Source organism: Ochlerotatus camptorhynchus, unplaced genomic scaffold, assembly GCF_037179485.1.
Source record: "Ochlerotatus camptorhynchus isolate MF236.1 unplaced genomic scaffold, CSIRO-AGI_Acam_v1.1 ptg000209l, whole genome shotgun sequence".
NCBI lineage: Eukaryota > Metazoa > Arthropoda > Insecta > Diptera > Culicidae > Ochlerotatus > Ochlerotatus camptorhynchus.
The window spans coordinates 3,951,532-3,970,068 of NW_027040699.1; the positions used below are offsets into that span (position 1 = coordinate 3,951,532).

Here is an 18,537-nt window from a genome sequence, read left to right on the forward strand (position 1 = left end):
GCAATCTGAGCGCCCAACTCTCTGCTCTTGAAACAGTCATTTTTCCCAATCGTGAAAATGTACTGATTTGCTTCTGCATCAGTGCGAATTGTGAAGCTTCTGGACAGCAGGTAGAATGAGAATCTCTCAACTGCCCATACCACAGCTAGGGCTTCCCTTTGCGTTTGTGGGTATCTTTGTTCGGCGGAACTGAGAACCTTTGAAGAACACGCAATTATCCTAGGCATGCCCTCAGCATTAAATTGAGCTAGAACCGCTCCAAGACCTATCGGAGATCATTTGGACTATAGTATCCCAATCGTGTAATGGAACTGAGAGCTTCGTCCTTGAAGAAATTGAATTCATTTTTCTCGTCGTCTGTCCAATAGAATTTATCAGAAGTGGCTAGCAACCGCAGATAATCCGTTTTCGTTGCTCAATGTGGGATGAATTTGTCGATGAACGTGATTAAGCCTAAGAAGCTCTTACCTCGGAACAATTTGTAGGCCTCCTGAAATCCTTGATAGTCGCCACTTTCTCTTCTTCTATCTGCCAGCCTAGTGGAGTTAGAGTGAATCCCAAAAATGTCACGGGCTGACTACCAAATACACATTTGCTTGCGTTCAACTTCACGTTGTGATTATCGAGACAAGCACGCACTGTTGCCAAATTCTCATCATGCTCTGCCTTCGTCTTTCCAAATATCAGCACATCATCAAGATAGTTTCTTTACAACCTGCCAACACTTTGTAGAGCTTCCTGAAACAAGTCGGGAGCATTACACAAACCGAAAGGAAGCCTTACGCAACGAAACATTTCAAATTCTGTGAAGAAGTTGGTAAGATGTCTGGAATCCTCGTCAAGTTCCATGTGGAAAAAAGCATTTGACAAGTCGATCGTGGAAAACCAATTTGCACCTTCCAACTCTGCAAAAATTTTCTCTACTATTGGCATCGCAAATGGAGTACGGTGAATGTATCGATTGGGTCCCCTTAGGTCAATGACCAATCGTATATCGTCTTTTCCCTTCGGGATCACCACTAACATCGAAGAACAGAACGAAGAGTCCATGCCATCCACAACTCGTTCAATGATGTCTACGAAGGGTCCGCAGGTCGCCTTCTACTTGGTCGATCCACCTTGCCCGCTGCGCGCCTCTTCTTCTTGTTCCTGTTGGGTCGCTTTCGAGAACCTGAGTCATTGTGCGGCATTCTTACGACGTGCCCAGCCCAATTTTTGCAATATGGACGATGGATGGTTCTCCCAGCAGCTGGTGCAATTCGTGGTTCATTCGCCTCCTCCACGTTCCGTCATCCATCTGCACTCCACCGTAGATGGTACGCAACACCTTCCGTTCGAAAACACCAAGGGCGCGTTGGTCCTCCACGAGCATAGTCCAGGTCTCGTGGCCGTAAAGGACTACCGGTCTAATCAGCCTCTTGTAGACAGTCAACTTCGTGCGGCGGCGAATTTTATTCGAACGGAGCGTCCTCCGGAGTCCAAAGTAGGCACGATTCCCTGCCATAATGCGTCTTTGAATTTCTCTGTTGGTATCATTTTCGGCGGTCACCAGTGAGCCCAAATACACGAACTCATCGACCACCTCGATTTCGTCACCGTCAATCTGAATTCAGGGTGGGAGGCTAACATTGTCTAGAACCTAGAACCTCTTCCTTTCATATATGTTGTCTTTGATGCGTTGATGGCAAGTCCAATCCGTCTAGCTTCAGCCTTCAGTCTGATGAACGTTTTCGCCATCATCTCAAAGTTCCGTGCCATGATGTCAATATCATCCTGAAGATCGTGCCACTCGTGTCTATCCCAGCTCTTCTGATCACACCTTTTAACGCGATGTTGAATAGCAGACACGAAAGTCCATCACCTTGCCGTAGCCCCCTTCGAGATTCAAAGGGACTCGAAGTGTTCTCGATACTCGAACAACACACATCACTCGATCCATCGTCCCCTTGACCAATCGCTCAACAAACCCATGTATTGGGTGAAATACCGCCCCCAGCTGGATCTTGTCAAAATGCTTACCTTTCTCAAAACCCGATATAGACAAGTTCACGCACAACATTCTCTTCTCATACAATAAATCTCTTTCATCCTAGAGTTGCTCCTCGCACTGTGCTCTATTAACCTCAATTTCATCGGCACAACTTTGTGACTAGCACTTTCATCATCATTGTCAACCATTCACTCTAATTCAGCAATATGGCAAGCTCAAAATCTGCGTCTGACAAAAAGCCTCAAAACCTTCATTCACCTGCAAAAAACAACAGCAAACATATCTCCAATGCGCATTCAGAAAGAGAAGTTAGACCAGTTCTGATTGATGTCAATACCAACTGAAACATTTGTTGACGTAATTTAACTTTTCATAAATAATAATATCCAAATTTGACGACATTTTCATTTGTGAAATGTTTGTTAGGTCTGTAGGCGAATTACTATTCTGGGCTCTGACAAATTCAGCTAGGCATCGTCAATTTAAAGTCGGTAGATCAGTCTTCTGGGGGGAGTTTAAAGACATAACATAGAATCATGACATCGTCAAAGGTCAGTGACATCATGGCACCATTTTCAAATTGGATGGTCCAGTGCCTTAACGTCAACCCTACCGAGCTTATTGATTAGGCCAGCTTTCCCAAAACCACGCCTAACGGAATGAAACTGCAGCGCGGACCACATACCGCAGCGGGGGCGATTATGGGCACAAGATAAATGGGACATTTCCCTCGGATCGTCGTCCTACACACAGACTCTCTATCGTCGTCGTCGTCGTCGTCGTCATCATCGGTAGCGAGTTCCAAATTACGATATAGGTACCTCCGCATCACCCGCCGTCTCTACGAGCTTAGGATTTATGTTTTGGAAAGGCACCCAAATATACGCACTCAGGGTCCCTCCATGAAGTCCATCGTTCAGCCAGACAGTCAGCTGTGCCTACGGAGCCAACCGGATAAGTTGATTGTGTTATTGAGTGAACGAAATCCATCATTTGACGTTTGCAAATACGGACCCGTCATACATGCTTGCGTATGGTTTTGCGGAAATTGAACCCTTTTTGGGCGTGATGGATGCGTTCATGGGGGCAGTGAGCTGGCGGAAATAATGACTGGAAGCGATGATGGTTCGGCCAGATTTTGATTAATTTCTGTGGCACAATTTGAATGGATTCCGTCTGCGATCGGCGTTCTATATCAATCGTTCTGAATTTTCCCGAGCACCCAATTGAGTCCAGCAGAAATAATTTCATTAAATTCAGATCTCTTCATCCCACCAGCCACGCAGAGAGCATCGTAATTCAGCCGCACAAATCGCCTTAACTGCAAATCTGCTTCCACCGGCTGAATTCACTCTTACTGGTTTCACATTTCACATCCCTACAACTGAAACTCGAAGCTCTCTCTCTCTGGTCGGACAGTTACTACAACTCATGCCGGAATGTTCGTCCATCGGCATATCGTTCTGCTGATGAAGAAGTCCCAAAAGTTCCCAACCCAGTTTCGGGATGCATCTTCATGTTCACACCTACCCGCCTTCCGGGTTGCACCCCGCTTCCGCTTGCTACTGCATTCCACTTTCTCGATCCGCATGGATTAGGATATCGTGAAAGAGTGCAACCATGATACGTTCCTATGTTACGTACATTCTCGTACGTTACAAAGATTTCGAAACGATTTGGGAACGAAGCGCAGTCATCGTCGTTGTCGTCGTTGGAACTTTATATCGCATAATTGTAACCATGAAAAATAGACGAAGCTTGAAAGCGGAGCAGTTAGCGTGGCATGTGTACGATTTAGAGTCCGACAAAGTGAAATGTGCTATGGGGGGTGGTGGGTGATGCGAAACTAGGTTATGTGGATGTCTGCATCTTTTCCGAAAAACGTGGAGACGTGCTCAGGGGATGGTGCGGGTGGCAGTGCATGCGAAACTTGAAACGTTACAGAGTTGGGAAGATTGCAACGGTGCATGGTGTCCTTGGTGCTCTAAAAACACGGTGGGTTGAATGATGATAAATGTGCGAATAATGGAGGTCTTCTCGTAGTTCAACACGTGAGAGAAGCTCAATACCCAGGTTTTGAAAGCCTAAAATTATGTTGAACAATTCCTACCTTCGAACCCACCGTGACCAGCACTTCATCTAACGTCCCTAGTGAAGCCAACCGCTTAGTTGAAGATAGGATTTTACAATTTCGGGCAAATGGTTTGAAGCGTGTCTCCCGTCGTACTGCGCTTTTTCCAGTAGTCTTACCCAAAAGCTCGTGTATCAACTATGTACGTACCTCTACGAATAGCGGTGGCAGTGCGTCCCAGTGGCGGCGGCGGCCGGCGTCGACTCGCACAGTTATGGATGCTTTATGACTCGAAATTGTGCAAATTTTATTACACCCATCGCCACGTTGGATTCTGCTGCTGCTGCTGCTGCTGATGCGGTTGATGTTGAATTACCGAAATTAAATCGAGAGCGAAATAGTTTCGGGACCGACTGCTGTTGCCACGGCAGTGTATGTGTGGTCGAGTCACTGCTGCTGCTGCTACTACTGCTGGAAGGCTTCGAATTTTGACGGGTTTTGTCTGACTGTGGGACTTGGCACCACCGGGCAGATTTGGACGTGAAGTGCAAGTGCAAGGCCTTGATGAATGGTTCCAACATTTCCGAGCAGCAGGCAGGATATGAGAAGAATTTCGGACACGGATGAGTTTATGAACCCCCTCGAGGAAAGGTGGCTTGCGGTAAATTAGGGACTCGGGATCGTACAAATGGTTGGGGAAAAGTGCAAATAGTTTAACCAGCTGTGTGAGTGCTTTGAATAAATCAGATTGAAACATTTGTGCAGAACAGATCTGTTGCGGTGTGTTTCGCCAAATTGTGGGGAGAATGTGGCGATGCGTGAATGTGATTTTTCTGGGCTTGTAACTTGAATTCATTTTCAGATGGCGGTCTAAAAAAAATTATGGACTGAGGAAATAATTCTTTTTCCAAAAACGTTTTGAAAACAAATTGAAAATGTCATTAATTTCGGCCATTTTTGAAAGGAAGTCAGAGATGCCGTGATTGAAACTCTGGGCACGGGGTACAGTGAATACGAGAGGATTTTTAAGAATCAATTATCGACTCCAGGTGAAGTCGAAGTCGTAGCCGTTAATTATTCGGCGATAATGAACTGATGAGACAACGAAATCTCATTCCCAAGTTTCTCCCAAGCTGAAAATTGAACATTCATGTGACAATACTAATCAAATGCGCACTCCTTTACCTAACTCTTACTTTGATGGGTGAGGGGATCTGAGGTTTGCCCCCTTTGGCCTGTGAATTTGAGGACATACGACTTCTTTTTCTGAAAACGGAAGCCACCATCTTGTATTTCAAAATGGCGTCGTTCATAAATTTCCGACTCCGAAAATACTTATATTGAACGGTATTTGACAGTAGGGTAGAGCGCTACTTCGTCGTAATCGCCCATTTCCGTTCTATCGATCAGAAAAGATCAATAATATCAATGACTTCACCGTGCACAAATCAAAAATAGGTTTGTTCCGATGCGTTAGTTCATTAGCTGCAACATAAATCCTGTTAGAGCGTTTTGTATGAATATTTACGCTCATTGTTCTCAAAACAAAAGAAGCGCTCCTAGCGAATCCCCTTTTTCTACGTTTATCCGTAGGACGAAGAAAATCTAATGGCGTTTCAATGCGTTTGGACGGAATTGAAACTCGTAGAACGAATTTAGAATGAAGAAGCAATATTAGATTTTAAACAATATCTCAACAATTTGTGACTCTTTATCAAATCTAATTTAGAAGTCATCTTTGACAGAAATATTCAATTTTTTGTTAAAACTCGTTCAGAAAAGAGAGGTAAAGTGCGCGTTGTGCTTAGTAGGACGGAAATTAGACCAAAAACCCTATTTCTCGCTTTTTCTGAAATCTGGCATCCGTATTAGACTGGATAAATTCTTGTCGTGATGCTCCTTTTGGAATAAATTTTAAATTTGGTTCGTTCACGAAAGACAATAGACAGAACCCATTCATTTGGACAGAGAAAGACATCGAACTGATATAACGGCAACGACTTTTAGCGCAAAACAACGGACACGAATTGGATCATGGAATGTATTGACGTTAGCCCAGCAGGGTAAACTGGCACAACTCGCCAACAAGGCGCGACGCATGAAGCTAGAAATCCTGGGACTGAGTGAAGTTCGTTGGCCAAACTTTGGAGAACACAAACTGCCGTCGGGACAGGTACTACTATACTCTGGTATTCGAGGTGAAAACGCTCCCCGCCATCGTGGAGTTGGTCTCCTATTTAGCGTCCAGGCAAGTGCTGCGCTCATCAAGTGGGAGCCTGTTAATGAGAGGATAATCGTTGCCAGATTTAGAACACGGGTTCGTAACCTTACCATAATCCAATGTTATGCGCCAACCGATGCTGCCGAGCCACAGGACAAGGAGAATTTTTACAGTCAACTGAATGCCGTCGTGGATAAGGTTCCAAAGGGTGACATCAAGATCTAAACTGGTGACTTCAATGCGAAGATCGGCTCCGACAACACGGACTATGAGCGTGTCATGGGACGCCATGGTCTCGGCGAAATGAGCGAGAACGGTGAGCTGTTTGCAGAATTTTGTGGCAATAACGTCGTGGTGATCGGGAGCTCGCGCTTCTCCCATCGGCCAGTGCACAAAGTCACGTGGGTTTCCCGTGATGGACATACCGAGAATCAGATCGACCACATCTGCATCAGCCGAAAATGGAGACGGAGCCTTCTTGATGTCCGGAATAAACGCAGCGCCGACATCGCGTCTGACCATCACCTTCTAATAGGTGAAATCCGCCTACGCATGGCGCGGATCCAGCGACGGGAGGAGAGACTCGGGCGGCGGTTCAACACACGCCGACTTGAAGATCCAGCGGTAAAAAGGTCTTTTGTTCATGAACTTGAGACTCGAGCTGCGGACGTTCCAGAAGGTGGCAGCGTAGAAGAACAATGGACGGCCATCAAGAATGCCTTTATAGAAACAAGCGAGAACAACTTGGGTGAGCTGCGCACCCAGAGGAAAGAGTGGATCACAAATGAAACCTGGTGGAAGATTGAGGAGCGTAGAGAAGCAAAAGCCGCGATAGAGCGGGCGAGAACCAGAGGAGCCAAGAACGAAGCCCGTCAACGGTACTCGGCTCTAGAGAAGGAAGTCAAGCGCTCTTGCAGACGGGACAAGCGAGCGTGGGTGAACTCTCTGGCCGACGAAGGGGAGAAAGCCGCAAACACTGGCGATATACGCCTCCTCTACGATATCTCACGACGCCTGAGTGGAGCAAGGATGAACCCGAGGATGTCAGTGAAGGACACGACTGGACAATTGCTTACCGACCCCACTGACCAGCTGAAACGCTGGTTTGAGCACTTCGAACCACTTCTTCAAGTTTTGACGGCCAACCAGCCATCAACATCTCGGCATGATCCGCCTAGGGTGCGGCGCATCACTCGCGTCAATTCCGAGGCCCCATCACTGCAGGAGATTGAAGCAGCTATCCGAAGCATGAAATCCAATAAGGCTCCAGGGGTCGATCGCATATCAGCAGAGATGCTCAAAGCTGACCCCATGCTATCCGCACAAATGATGCATCAACTATTCTGTAATATCTGGGACACCACGACTTTTCCGGCCGACTGGATGCAGGGCATCTTAGTGAAGGTCCCAAAGAAGGGGGATCTGACTGTGTGCGACAATTGGCGAGGCATCATGTGTATCATGTGCATCTGTGTATTGTTCTCAAAGTTCTGTGCAAAGTTATCCTGAATCGGATACAGGAGAAGATCGACGCGACTCTTCGACGGTAGCAGGCAGGATTCCGTGCCGGAAGATCTTGTGTGGACCATATTGTCACGCTCCGCATCATCCTGGAGCAGGTCAATGAATTCCAAGAGTCCCTTTATTTTGTATTCATTGACTACGAAAAAGCTTTCGACCGTCTCAATCACGAGAATCTGTGGGGCGCCCTGAGACGTAAGGGAGTCCCGGATAAAATCGTGAACCTCATCGAAGCGCAGTATGAGGCTTTCACGTGCAGAGTTCTGCATAACGGAGCCTTGTCCGACCCTATCCGGGTAGTCGCTGGTGTGAGACAAGGATGTATACTATCACCGCTAGTGTTTCTCATCGTAATCGACGAGATCATGATAGGTGCAATTGACCGTGTACCGAACCGTGGGCTGCTTTGGCAGCCTATCACCATGGAGCATCTCAACGACTTCGATTTGGCTGATGATGTTGCTCTACTAGCATAACGGCGCTCTGATATGCAGAGTAAGCTCAATGACCTAGCCGAACGCTCCTCTGCGGCGGGTCTCACCATCAACGTCAACAAGACCAAATCGTTGGATATCAACACGGGCAACCCTTCCAACTTTACGGTAGCGGGGCAAGCAGTGGAGAAGGTCGAAAGTTTCCAATATCTTGGCAGCCAAATAGCGTCGGACGGCGGGACCAAGAGCGACATAGGTGCACGAATCAAGAAGGCTAGGGCTGTCTTTGCGAGTTTACGAAACGTATGGATATCCAACCAGATAAGTCAACGCACCAAAATCCGAATTTTCAACTCGAACGTGAAATCTGTGTTGTTATACGCCAGCGAGACGTGGTGTGTATCAGCGGAGAACACTCAAAAGCTGCAGGTCTTCATCAACCGATGCCTGCGGTATATAATTCGTGCCTGGTGGCCTCACAACTGGATCTCGAATGCCGAGCTCCATTGTCGATGTCATCAGAAACCGATAGCAACAGAAATTCGAGAGCGAAAGTGGAGGTGGGTCGGCCACACACTTCGACGGGGCGGAATCGAAATCTGCAAGCAAGCGCTGGATTGGAATCCGGCAGGACATCGCAGCAGAGGCAGACCCACGGGGCTCATGGCGGCGGAGCCTCAATAAGGAAATTAAGCAAGTCGATAGGAATCTGACCTGGGCCCAGGTCAAGGCAAAAGCGAGCAGCCGCCCAGGATGGAAGTCTTTCAAGTTGGCCCTTTGCACCGCTGGTGGTGCACAGGACCCTTAAGTTAGAAGAAAAATTCATTTGGACATGAGTGCCGAGAGTGTGTGTTGTCGTACTTTTCTCACAGGTAACAGTATGGATGACATTTTAGGACTAGAGTAGAAAGTCGTGACTTGATGGATTCTTGATCTTGTCGTTGTGATCCTGTTGTGCAACAAGAAATTTTTGTTTAACAAGAATTCTCAAGGATGGTCATCTTTTTATCTATCTTGTCGTACGTCAATGACAAACGTGACAATTCTCAAGCCTGATATTGATATTGGAATCTTTATTTTAATAGCGTCGTATCGGAATTATAAAACTAGGGGTATTTTGGGTGTTTGCATATTCGAAATCAGCGTTAAATTTGGAACCTAAGTCTAAAATTCCACCAATTTTAGTACACCGCCATTGCGCCCCTAGGTGGAACTTAACATGGGGTAGCTGTCAATTTGGGCGTTATGTGTCAATAAGTGATTATTTTTCTACAGTACTCGATTTAAAAATCGAGTAGAGAGCCTATGGAATTAATAAAAAAAAGAGCATTGTGCACAGATAACGAAGCTTTATCAGATAATGCATGATATCCGATACATTTTTCAAAATTAAAGAACCCATTCGATCACCATGTAATTTATTTGCTTCAAGACTACAAGTCACACAATGGATTAAGGCCTAAATGATTTTCTTCGTCGAATGTTACTTTATTCAAGAAATTTTCAGGCGGAAGCAGCTTGTAGAAAAGATATAAATCACTAAAAAAAAAGATTCTAGGATTTCGAATACTACCAGTTATGGCACAAATGGTCCTCTTATTAGAAATACGGCCCAAAACATCAAAATTATCATTGAACTCAAAACTTATTCCGGAGAATGTTAGGCTCAGTGCTAATCTGCCTTCTTCTTCCTCAGATTTCAAGCTTATTGCGTATTAGGTTATTGCGTGCCCTCAAATAATAACAGATTTTCATAAATCTAGATTCAATTTTAACACCCCATTTGGTAAGCATCAAGTGAGGCTAAATTTTAAAAAGCACGCATCCATTCTCGCTTGCATAGTAGAGAATGTTAAAGGTGTGAGCATTTGATTCAGTATTCAGTTATGCTGGCGCAAGAAGAGTAATAGCACCGACGAACCGACGTGACAGCTCATACAAGCTACTTTCAAATTCGTCCCCAAGACGCCATATTTAAAATACGTTCAACACTACCGACATCTACTCATCCGATCGTGTCATACCATGAGCAAGGACACGAACATACGTATAATATATATTGTCTTGGTTTGCGTTTCACCTCATTTGACAGATCTTATCGCCCGTTTGATAGTTCAAATCGCTCGTTTGACAATTTGAATTGTGGACAAACATAATGCTCCTGTGTGTATTGTGCGTGTAGGTTGTTTTTTTTTAATGTTTATCTTCAAGATGAATAGAAATAAGTTCATGTTTTAGGATTAATTAAATATTTGTATAATAAATCATATTTCAAACCTCCTTCTCCCTTTCCCCATCCAAAAAATTGTAAATCTCCACTAACCTCGAGACGACCGCGAGTAATCGGTTCAATTCCTTTAACTCTAGATTTAAGACATTAATCATGTATAATGAAAATGATAACTCGGCTCTGTAAAGTTTATTCGATTGAGCCTGTACAAATAAATTAACATAAAAAAAAAAAAAACAATGCTCCTGTGGCATGTCGGTGGTAATAGACCAACAATTGAAATAGGCGGAACAACCACTCGCAAACCACACGCTTAAAGCAATTTTTTACGTTTGGTTGTTCCGCCTATTTCAACTGTTGGTCTAGAATATTCTGCTAATTGCTGCTTTAGGATCTGCCGTCGACGTTGGAAGCCGTCTTCGAATACCTACTTCTATCTTCTTCAATGAAGCCAATTCAATTTGAGTAAAAATATACCCAATGCATTCCAGGACATCATGACTATGTGTTTTAGGTTGCTGGGTTAAGTATGCGACAAGAAATGTCATAGGCAGTTGGATTATTTCGGAGATGATGTACTCCGGATTAATCAAAGATCAAGCTTCTCATCGTTAGCAAAATCCGATGAATCGCGATCGTGATATAGGACTTGTTGTTAGTGTTTTCTGTGGACTTGAGGGTAAGTAATTTGGACTGGTCGGCAAATCACTCGTTGAAGAGTAAAAAAGACTTTTGAAACCGTCTTCAACCAGAGGTTGCACAGACTGAGCACTTTACACTAGACAACGGACAACACACAACACCCAGGCCTATTCTCCTACATGCCTGCTAGATACACTCGGAAAACTCTTGGAGAGGATCATCCTAAACAGGCTGACGAAATGCACGGAGAGTGAGCATGGATTGTTGGAGTGGCAGTTTGGATTCCGGAAAGGGAGATCAACAGTGGATGCAATTCGGACAGCGGTCGAGAGAACCGAGAAGGCGTCCAACAAGAAGCGGAGAGGAGATCAATATTGTGATAACGATCGACGTCAAGAATGCGTTCAACAGCGTCAGCTGAGAGGCCATCGCCGAAGGGCTACCGACTACCTGTGCAGGATCCTGAGAAGTTATTTCCAGAACCGAGTCTACGAGACAGACATGGGACGACTAGGATCGCAGCGGGAATTCCACAAGGCTCCATCCTTGGCCCAACGCTTTGCTAACGCTGAAGCTGCCCAAAAGGGTTGAGATCGTTGGCTTTGCAGACGACGTCGTCTTCACGGTAACAGGCGAGACGCTGGAAAAGGTGGAAGTGTTGGCAACCGAGGCGATCGACATGATTGGCAACTGGATGCAAGGAGTGAAGCTGCAGATAGCCCACCACAAAACGGAAGTGTTACTGGTTAGTAAATGTAAAGCAGTGCAGCGTGTAGAAATCACCGTCGGGGAACACGCCATAGCCTCGAAGCGAGTATTGAAATACCTGTGAGTGATGATCGATGACTGACTAAACTTCAATAGCCACGTCGAATACGCCTGTGAGAAGGCTTCGAAGGTCATCAACGCGATAGCTAGAACCATGTAGAATTACTCGGGTCCCAGCAGTAGCAAGAGGCGTCTTCTGGCCAGTGTATCGTCGTCGATACTAAGCTATGGAGGCCCAGCCTGGGTTGCAGCGCTGGAAACGAAGCAGAACCAAAGGAAACTGAGTAGTGCGGGCTCATGGCCATGCGAGTCGTGAGTGCGTACAGACCAATCTCATCGAAAGCAGTATGCGTTATCACCGGAATGATCCCTATCGGCGGAGAGAAGCCGGAAGAGTACGGGAAGTCGTGAGAGATGAGTCGTTGGCTAAGTAGCAACAGGAGTGGAGCACGGCGGAGAACGGTAGATGGACATATAACTAGACTAATACCAATTATTTCGACCTGGGTGAACAGAAAACACGGAGAAGTCAACTTCCAACGGCGCCGGTGGTGTAGTGGTAAGCGTGATTACCTCTCACCCCAGCAGGCCTGGGTTCAATCCCAGTCGGCGCCGCCGGGATGTTCTGAGGCATAACATCTCTGATCACGCCTTCCTTCGGATGGGAAGTAAAGCCGTTGGTCCCCGGTTCATGAGTTGATGGGTCGATAGGTAGGGTCCAGGTGTGGGAGCTGCCTTCCTGGCACGTCGGTAGCATTGGTGCTCAGCACGGAAAACAAGATCGACGGAAAAAAAAACCAACGAAAAAAAAAAGTCAACTTCCACCTAACGCAGCTCCTGTCTGGCCACGGCTGCTTCAAGACATATCTGCATAGGTTCGGGAGATGCCCGTCCTTAACGTGGAGCATGTCGTCGACGAAATGTGTCGAGAGGAGGGCATTTGGAATGCCGTCAGCAGGGCTGTCGCTCAAATACTGTTGGAGCTGCAGCGTAAATTGAGAGGGAAGCTGCGGTCTAGCAACGCCAGCTAGTGCCTCCCCCCCCCCCAAGTAGTCACTTCACCGTGGTCCCTGGGGGGATCCAGACAGAGGTAAGGAAAGGGTTTTAATGGAGCTGCACTAGGCAACTAGTGGATACCACACCGTGCCAACTTTCACCACAGGCCAGGCTTTTGAAGCTTTCCTAAACCTTACCATAAAAAAGACCCAGGCCTATTCTGCGTGGTAAGAGATGTGAGGTGACTTGCTGTTGTGATGAAGTAACATGTTACTTCAACCTTAGACATGATCTTTGAAGATCACTAGATTAGACTTAAAGTTTGCAAAATTTGGAGAAGTTCTCAGAAGTTTTTGATGTTCGAAGAATTTCTCTGAATATCACAAAACAACTCTGAAGTGCGGTGAACTTCTTTAGAGATTACAATACCTCCTTGAAGATCCCAGAACTACTGCTTATGAGTTTTGACGAGTTCCTATGCACACACTGAGATTATTTTACGGAAATCTGTGAAATATTATCGAAATCTGAACAGCTGAACGTTCGGTAAACAGTTTGGTGATTTTTCACAGATTTTCTGTGATTTTTCACAGATATTCGTTGAAAAATTACAGGAAAACTGTGAAAAATCACTGAACTATTTACCGAACGTTCAGCTGTTGAGATTTCGGTGAAATTTCACTGATTTCGGTAAAATAATCTTACTGTGCAGTTTTGGAATGATCTGCTAACTTCAGGGAAAGTTCTCTGATCATAAAAGAAAGTTCCCTGAACTTCAAGCGAAGATCTCTGAAGTCCAGGCAAAGTTCTCTGAAGTCCAGTCGAAGTTCTCTGAACTTTACAAAAAATCTATGAACTTCTGGTGAAATTCTCTGAACTTCTGGTGGAATACTTTAAAGTTAAAGGGAAGTTTACGGAACATCAAACGAAAAGTTCACCGAGTGCATAATCTCCGTACAAATATCCACAGAACTTCCAACAACAAATTTACAGAACTTCACTGAAGCTCGGAGTACTTAAAAATCCCTAAGATTCACAGAACTTCATCAAAGTTCCCTGAAGTTCGACGAAAAGTTCAGAGAACACCCGAAAGGAAGTAAAGAGACCAGAGGTTCAGAGAGAAATTCAGAGATCTTCCGACGAGAAATTCAGGGAACTTCCGACGAGAATCTCAGAGAACTTCTGACGAGAAGTTCAAAGATTTTCCGAAGAGAAGAAGTTTCGAGAAGTTCACAGATCTTCATTTAAGTTCTATGAAATTCCGAGAAGTTCCGAGAAGTTCACAGATGTTCATTAAAGTTCTATGAACTTCAGAAGAGAGGTTCATGGAGCTTCTGACAAGAGGTTCTGATGTTCAGAAGGTGTTCATAGTACGTCTGACGAGAATTTCAGAGAACTTCCGAGAAGAAGTTGACAAAACGTCAGATGAGAAGTTCAAAGAACTTCCGGCAAGAAGTCCAGAGGAATTCCGAGAAGTTCACAGAACTGTCTAGGAGAGGTTCAGAGAACTTCCAATGAGATGAACAAAGAATTTCGGGCGAGAAGTTCAAAGATCTTCCGAGGAGAAGTTCAAAGCTTCCGAAAAAAACAAATCAGCGAACATCCGACGAAAAGTTCAGAGAACTTCCGATGAGAATGATATTCTGAGAACAACTGACAATAAATTCCAAGAACTTCCTATTAGAAAATCTCAGTACGTCCGACGAGAAGTTCATCCAGAAGAGTAGCATAATCAGAAGCATAATCCATCCCGAATAGGCAACATTTTTTTTTTTTGTGAATTATCCTCGATGGAGTTTACCACTATAAGTGTTCTAGATACACTTCCACAGTTTTAATTTAGAGCTTTCTAAGCCTGTACCATTTCTGCATTAGTATAATTCTGTGGCAAGTGCAATCATACTCTATGCCCAGTGAAGTCCATAAATGTCCAAACCCGCAAAAATTGCTAGACCAGACCGGGAATCGAACTCAGCCACCTTCAGCATTGTCTTACTTTGTAGCTGCGCCTTTGCCGACTGAATTAAAGGAGGCAGTGATGCAAAATATCATGACACTCACTCGACACTCGTCAGCGCATCAACCGACTATCGCTGACAGAATGTTTTGTCACGCAGTGAGAGGTAGAGCCATGACAAACAACAATCACCAATAATGGTCGCTGCTCACAGGCAAAACGTAACACTCGCTGCAGATGATGAAAAGCACAACGAAAACAGTGAAGACTTCTGCAGTACGATGATGAGAAAAAGCGAAACGACAGAAGAAAATGAAAACAATGCCTACGCATTCCAAGTTCGTCTCGGCAGGCGCGACTGTGTGAGTTACAAAAAAAGCTGGCAAAATTAAACGGAAGCTGTTGGGCTCACTCACCAACACACTCACATAAGCAAGCAAAGCAGCAACTGCTTCAAAATGAGCACAGCTGAGTGTCGTGATTGTCGGGAATGACCTGATCGGTGATGAATCACCACCGCTGACGACATTCACTAGTTGCTTTTTACTTCTTCCGTCAATTTGATGGATGGTCATGGAGAGTGCTTCGACAAGCACATTGATAGAAATGTACCAAGCGTTACTACCATCAGCTGTTTGACGATCGTGATTGTGATAGGTCGCAACTCTGAAGGGAGGCTTCTTAATCGTGGATATCAACGTTGAAAATTTGGATAAACGTAATTTGAACATGATTTAGGCCGTATGGCCAATTACTAGTGTCATAACAAGCACACTCGCCCTAGAATAATTATTTAGAACCAAATTTCCATCACTTTTCAAAATTCTGAATTATTTTTTTTTTTTTTTCCTTTGGTTTGTTTTTTCTGTCGATCTTGTTTTCCGTGCTGAGCACCAATGCTACCGACGTGCCAGGAAGGCAGCTCTCACACCTGTACCCTACCTATCGACCCATCAACTCATGAACCGGGGACCAACGGCTTTACTTCCCATCTGAAGGAAGGCGTGATCAGAGATGTTATGCCTCAGAACATCCCGGCGGCGCCGACTGGGATTGAACCCAGGCCTGCTGGGGTGAGAGGTAATCACGCTTACCACTACACCACCGGCGCCGTTAAAATTCTGAACTATGAATAAAATCTTTTCTTTTTCTGAACTTTGAATGAACTCAAATGTATGTAGCGGTGCCGGTGGTGTAGCGGTAAGCATGACTGCCTCTCACTCCAAAGGGCCGTTGATCCCGGTTCATGAGTTGAAGAGTCGATAAGTATGGTCCAGGTGTGGGAGCTGCCTTCCTGGCGTCGGTAGCATTGGTGCTCAGCACGGAAAACAAGATCGACGGAAAACAAATCAAGGAAAAAAATGTCGAATGTGTAGAACCTAGTAGTTTTACGTAGATCCGGGATTAGTCCATTATAAAAGATTCTTGTCAGTCGGATACAGATTTCAAAAAATTAAAATACAGACTGAAGTTGGAAAAAATGTGGCGGGGTCACCACAGCCACGGTCCTACCAAAAAGTTTCTACTCAGCAACTTTTACGCAAAATTCATTCCATTGACATTTGATCTATGAACGGATCTAGAAGGTTACAGGGGGAGGTTCAATGAGTCTTATCCATAATTAATTTTTTGTAAGTTTACGAATCTTGTAAGCTCCAAAATTTCAACCAGCTACTGGATTAAGATAATGTTTAAAAAATAGAGATCTCGAATGATTTCTTATCTAAAATCTAGATTTTAATAATCTTATAAGTAAGGGAGTAGGTTTTCACTTTAACAAAATATACCGAACACTACTAGAGATCTCTTAAAATTTTAAATAACTGTTTTCTATTCCGGGCGGCACTTCAATCCACATAGACCGACTTCTATTCATTCCATTCATTAAAAAAAAACACTCACCTTGAAACAAAACAGCTCCGACCCCGGGTCAGCCTCATTCACCGACACTCTAGGGATCATCCGTAAACACACGCACACACACAGCCATACGAATCGTAATGGCATAGAAATAAAGAAATAAACACCACGTCGCTACGGTTCTGGTGTCGCAGGGGCCGCACCTCTTGCATCCACCCCATTAACTACGAACACATAATCCTCGTAACGACTACCTTGTGACTGCTGCTAGGTACAAGTTGTATTAAGCAAACAGCAGAGGTATCATCACCGGCAGCCAGCCCGCCAGCCACCCACCCACTTCGGTCGCATTCCAGAGCTCACTTGCTATCCTTTCGCACCAGTCCACTCGCATGTGGTGTACTACTCTAAAAAGAAAAGGTAACCTCTCCCTCTGCTATCTCTTGGCTGTGCCACCGCCGCCGCCGCCGTAGTCGCACATACGTGAATGCGAAAGGGGCACCAGAGCCAGCTAGGTTAGTGTCAGTTGGTATAAAAATGTAATTTAATGCTCCCAATGGTCATGTTTCACCACCACCTTTCCTGACCCCGCATTTCGGGACCGCACCGCAGGAATGCTCCGGCTGGGCCTCCTTTTGGGGCTCTCGTACGGATGAACATAGTACGTATCTTCGTTGGATTTTTCCCGCACCGACTTTATCTTTGAGAACGATCACACACATCCGTACTCACGGGAATCATGATAGTCACATCATGTATCACACAATTCCATTAGGTGGATGAGCCCGGGATGCCTTCCTTCGGGCAGGTTGCTGTCTAATAGAGATATTGTGCGGGAGAAACTGGTGACGACGACGACGGTGACTGTTTTAACGATACCACTGCTCAGATTGTGAAAAAAAAAACTCGCTTCCAATCCTTTCCAGAGTGTTTGGGAACCCGCCTAATTTATGAGTACTCTCACAGCAGCGCGATCCCCCGACGATTGTTCTGACTTTTCACGATTGATTAAAATGCCATTCCTTCTTCTCTTCTTGCAGATCCGGCTGAGCGACATCTACCACCTGGCCCGGTCGGTGATGAGCGGTAAATCGCTCGCCCTGCCCAGCGGTTGGTGGCCACACGAGGCCACCCGACGTCTGGCTGTGCTGTGCGTGGCCACCGTGGCGCTATTGTTCGCTCGATTGCAAATCATGGGCTCGCAGCTGCCGGTCTTCACGAGGTAAGTGCATTAATTATCCCGCGGCAACCGCTACGTGGCAAGTGAAATAAAAAAAAAGCTTCCCTCTCCCAGTCCACGTGAGGATCCACGATGTGGAAGATTTGAACGGTGCATTTATCACTACGTAGAGCTGTGTGACGGTTACGGCGTGTATCTGGCAGGATCCAATAGACCTTGGTCCGCAGAGTGGCAGCAACATGCTGAACTGGATTATAACAGGCAGTCACGTGTGATTTGATTAATTACACGAAATATGCACGGCGGATCAGACCTGAACGGGATTTGGCCCGGTTGAGGAGGATTTCAGACTCTGCATGTCGGGTTGATTACTGAGAAAATTGTGTCCGAAAATTTCGGAGGATGTTTTGTTCATCAGTTCACTTGGCTCCATGGAATATTAGGATATATGAGCCAGTTTTTGGCCCTAGTGGCTCCCTAATTGTCCCTATCTTTAATTTCAATTTTATTAATTTTACACCAAATTCAATTCAATGCAATGCTAGAACATAGATTTTACTGTGCCAGGGTGGGTTGCTATTATATCTATTATTATTTTACACTTAAAATCCATGAAACTCTTAACAGGATTTTCTTGGAATACCCTTCCAAGTTCCCTTGGAAAACT

At 45.2% G+C, this 18,537-nt stretch overlaps 1 protein-coding gene across 1 annotated transcript in view; it reads left to right on the top strand.

The window, feature by feature from the left end:
- Positions 1-18,537, top strand: part of Tmtc3 (Transmembrane O-mannosyltransferase targeting cadherins 3) — a 705,524-nt gene that overhangs the window by 564,979 nt on the left and 122,008 nt on the right. The window contains exon 7 of the mRNA XM_065224254.1: positions 17,731-17,912. Coding sequence (XP_065080326.1) covers positions 17,731-17,912 — 182 coding nt within the window. The remainder of the gene's footprint in view (positions 1-17,730; positions 17,913-18,537) is intronic.